This window comes from Asparagus officinalis, unplaced genomic scaffold (assembly GCF_001876935.1).
Source record: "Asparagus officinalis unplaced genomic scaffold, Aspof.V1 AsparagusV1_Un3407, whole genome shotgun sequence".
Taxonomy (NCBI): domain Eukaryota; kingdom Viridiplantae; phylum Streptophyta; class Magnoliopsida; order Asparagales; family Asparagaceae; genus Asparagus; species Asparagus officinalis.
Window position 1 is genome coordinate 1 of NW_017975666.1, and position 2,235 is coordinate 2,235.

The 2,235-nt window shown below is 41.3% G+C and overlaps 1 protein-coding gene across 3 annotated transcripts; it reads right to left on the bottom strand.

Annotated features, from left to right (window-relative positions):
• Positions 1 to 20: 20 nt before the first annotated feature.
• Positions 21 to 2,211, bottom strand: LOC109828675 (protein ROS1-like). Of its 3 annotated transcripts, none has more exons than XM_020395622.1 (4): positions 1,645 to 2,211; positions 1,508 to 1,565; positions 1,294 to 1,424; positions 21 to 1,194 (listed from the first exon to the last, which is right to left on the bottom strand). In XM_020395622.1, the coding sequence occupies exons 1-4, from the start codon at positions 1,669 to 1,671 to the stop codon at positions 1,171 to 1,173; spliced, it is 240 nt and encodes a 79-aa protein (XP_020251211.1). In that variant the 5' UTR covers positions 1,672 to 2,211; the 3' UTR covers positions 21 to 1,170. The 3 variants fall into 3 exon arrangements, with proteins under 3 accessions (XP_020251211.1, XP_020251210.1, XP_020251208.1); XM_020395621.1 differs by having other exon boundaries at positions 1,289 to 1,424; XM_020395619.1 differs by having other exon boundaries at positions 21 to 1,424.
• Between the last annotated feature and the right edge of the window lie 24 nt (positions 2,212 to 2,235).

Sequence of the window (2,235 nt, forward strand, 5' to 3'; positions counted from 1 at the left end):
AAAATAATAAAGATTTGGGGGACTAATATTGAGAAAATACAATAAAAGAAAGAAATACTGAACTTTTAACAATAAAATTCATCGCATCAAATATCCAATATACCTCATCCAAGGGCATTGTCGACAATTCAACATTCTTCGACATACGAAGCTTCCACTCTTTTCCTCCTCGATGATCACCTCCGTCTCATTGATGAGATTTTCCGACTTCAAGCTGAACGCCACAAGAGGCTGCTGATGTGGCTCTGGGGTCAGGTCTAGGTGTTGAGTGCTCGGATTATGTTCTCATAATAGTCACAGCATTTGATTGCTGGAACATATTCCTGGTAGCCTTCATTTGCTGCTCCAGTACCACAATTCTCGGGTTGAATCGCCTCATTTGTTGCTCCAGCATCACAATGCTAAGGATTAATCACCTCATGTGTTTCTCCAGCTTCACGAGTCTTGGGTTTAGTGCCTCGCTTGTTGCTCCATCTCCAGAACTCTGGGGTTTAATCATCTCATGTGTTGCTTCTGCTTCACTATCCTGGTGTTTAATCGCCTCGCTTGTTGCTCGAGCTTCACAGTTCCGGGACTCAATGCGATTAAACTGTGGAGTTGCAAGAGGTACTGAGCCCAATAAATTTATTGCGTCAGTAACAAAGGTTTAGGACTTCATAACAAACCGGAAGGCACAGGACTAGCCAATGAGGCCTATCGATTACAGTCAACTTACAGGACGCAAGGGAAGACCCAGTGGACTTAAGACACAATTTGGGATTAGGATGATGAAACTCGCACCAAACTTACAGTCTCCAGGCTTCATGTAGTAGTGGAATTCAGGTTCGTCAAGCCTCAGGAAAGATATTCTCCCTCCGCAGGTATCTAACAAGTGATAACCTCGCTGCTGCAGTTATGTCAATTCCCCAGCAATGACTGTTGTCACCACCCCTCAGAAATTTTAGATATCCCCTTCATCTTACTAGTCTTTTTCATGATAGTTTTCTAGTTTAAGATATCTCCTCCATCCTACTTGTCACCTGCCCAACCTTTTCCCCTTCAATCCCAGACTCCCTTGGTCTCCTTCGGTTGTCCTCTTCTGCAAGAAAATTACAGTTCACTGGCAGAATAATCTCATCCATGATCGCCAATCACCACAAGAGCTCAATTGGGGGTCACTTAGCAGCCAAATCAATACCCGAAATCCTGAAACACCTGGAGAAAAGCCCAATCCACCCTTCAGAATAGTCTCCTTCGCATGCGACCTCATGAGCGATCAAGAAGAGCAAGCCATAAACGATGCACACACATTACCAAAAGTGTCCCTTTGACCGTCTGAGCTTGTGCTTCTTGTATGCTGTTGCAAGTAAAGCATGCATTCCTGTCAGACAATGTTCTGACGTTGCAGCATGCAGTTCGGGTCTCAACCGATTGACCAGTTTCACCTATACAGGTCATTGGCAGTGCATAATTAATAAAATTAGAAGCGCACACGTCTTAGATTGCAAACCAAAACTAATGTGCTTGCCTGGGGTCCGTATAGCTGGAAGGTACTGGCAGGGATCATCAGCCTCTCTTTTGTCCAGCTGTTACAAATTAAGGAACAAATAACTTAACATGGTCTAGAAACATGTCAATTGGAACATATATGAAGGTATATCTTACTCCATCGAAAAGAGACTGGAAGCTCATACCTGCAAGGATTCAAAGACAAGGTCAGCTTGTATAAAGCCTTCACCAATGCTTCCTTAGGAATGTTTAATGATCAATTAAATTCTTGCTGGCTTGTTTTTCTTATAAACAACAACTAGCAAGGATAATAACGTAACAACATACACTAGATTTGATCTACCTCCAGATCATTCATGCAGGGACCCAGCTAGTACAATATGGTAACAAGCACCTTAACATGCACTATTTCATAACTTAAACTAGGAATCAATAAATATTTAATAAATAATTTCCATTTAAATATAAAAAAACACAGCATCCGACAAAACAGAGGTAATGAATGAGAACTAGAATACGCTATTCTCTTTGCTTTAGTTAATTATGATAAACTAATGGTTCAGCTATGGTCAAAAGAAAAGAACCACGATCCATGCTCCAGCGCTCTCATCTCATCTTCTATAGCTTTTCACTAACTTGATTTGACAATGCTTTTGACAGACTTAGGAACAGGATTAGAGTGGGTAAAAGAGATAAAAGGATGATATTGTGTTGAGAGATGAGCGTAAGACAGGAAATCAAATAAAA

What these genes read in the sequence shown, in the direction of transcription:
- LOC109828675 (XM_020395619.1), bottom strand. Translation starts at nt 1,671, where the DNA reads ATGAGCTTCCAGTCTCTTTTCGATGGA. An exon ending in TCCAGTCTCTTTTCGATGGA is followed by an intron (nt 1,566 to 1,644) that starts GTAAGATATACC and finishes AATTTGTAACAG; the next exon opens with CTGGACAAAAGAGAGGCTGA. An exon ending in TCCAGCTATACGGACCCCAG is followed by an intron (nt 1,425 to 1,507) that starts GCAAGCACATTA and finishes TGACCTGTATAG; the next exon opens with GTGAAACTGGTCAATCGGTT.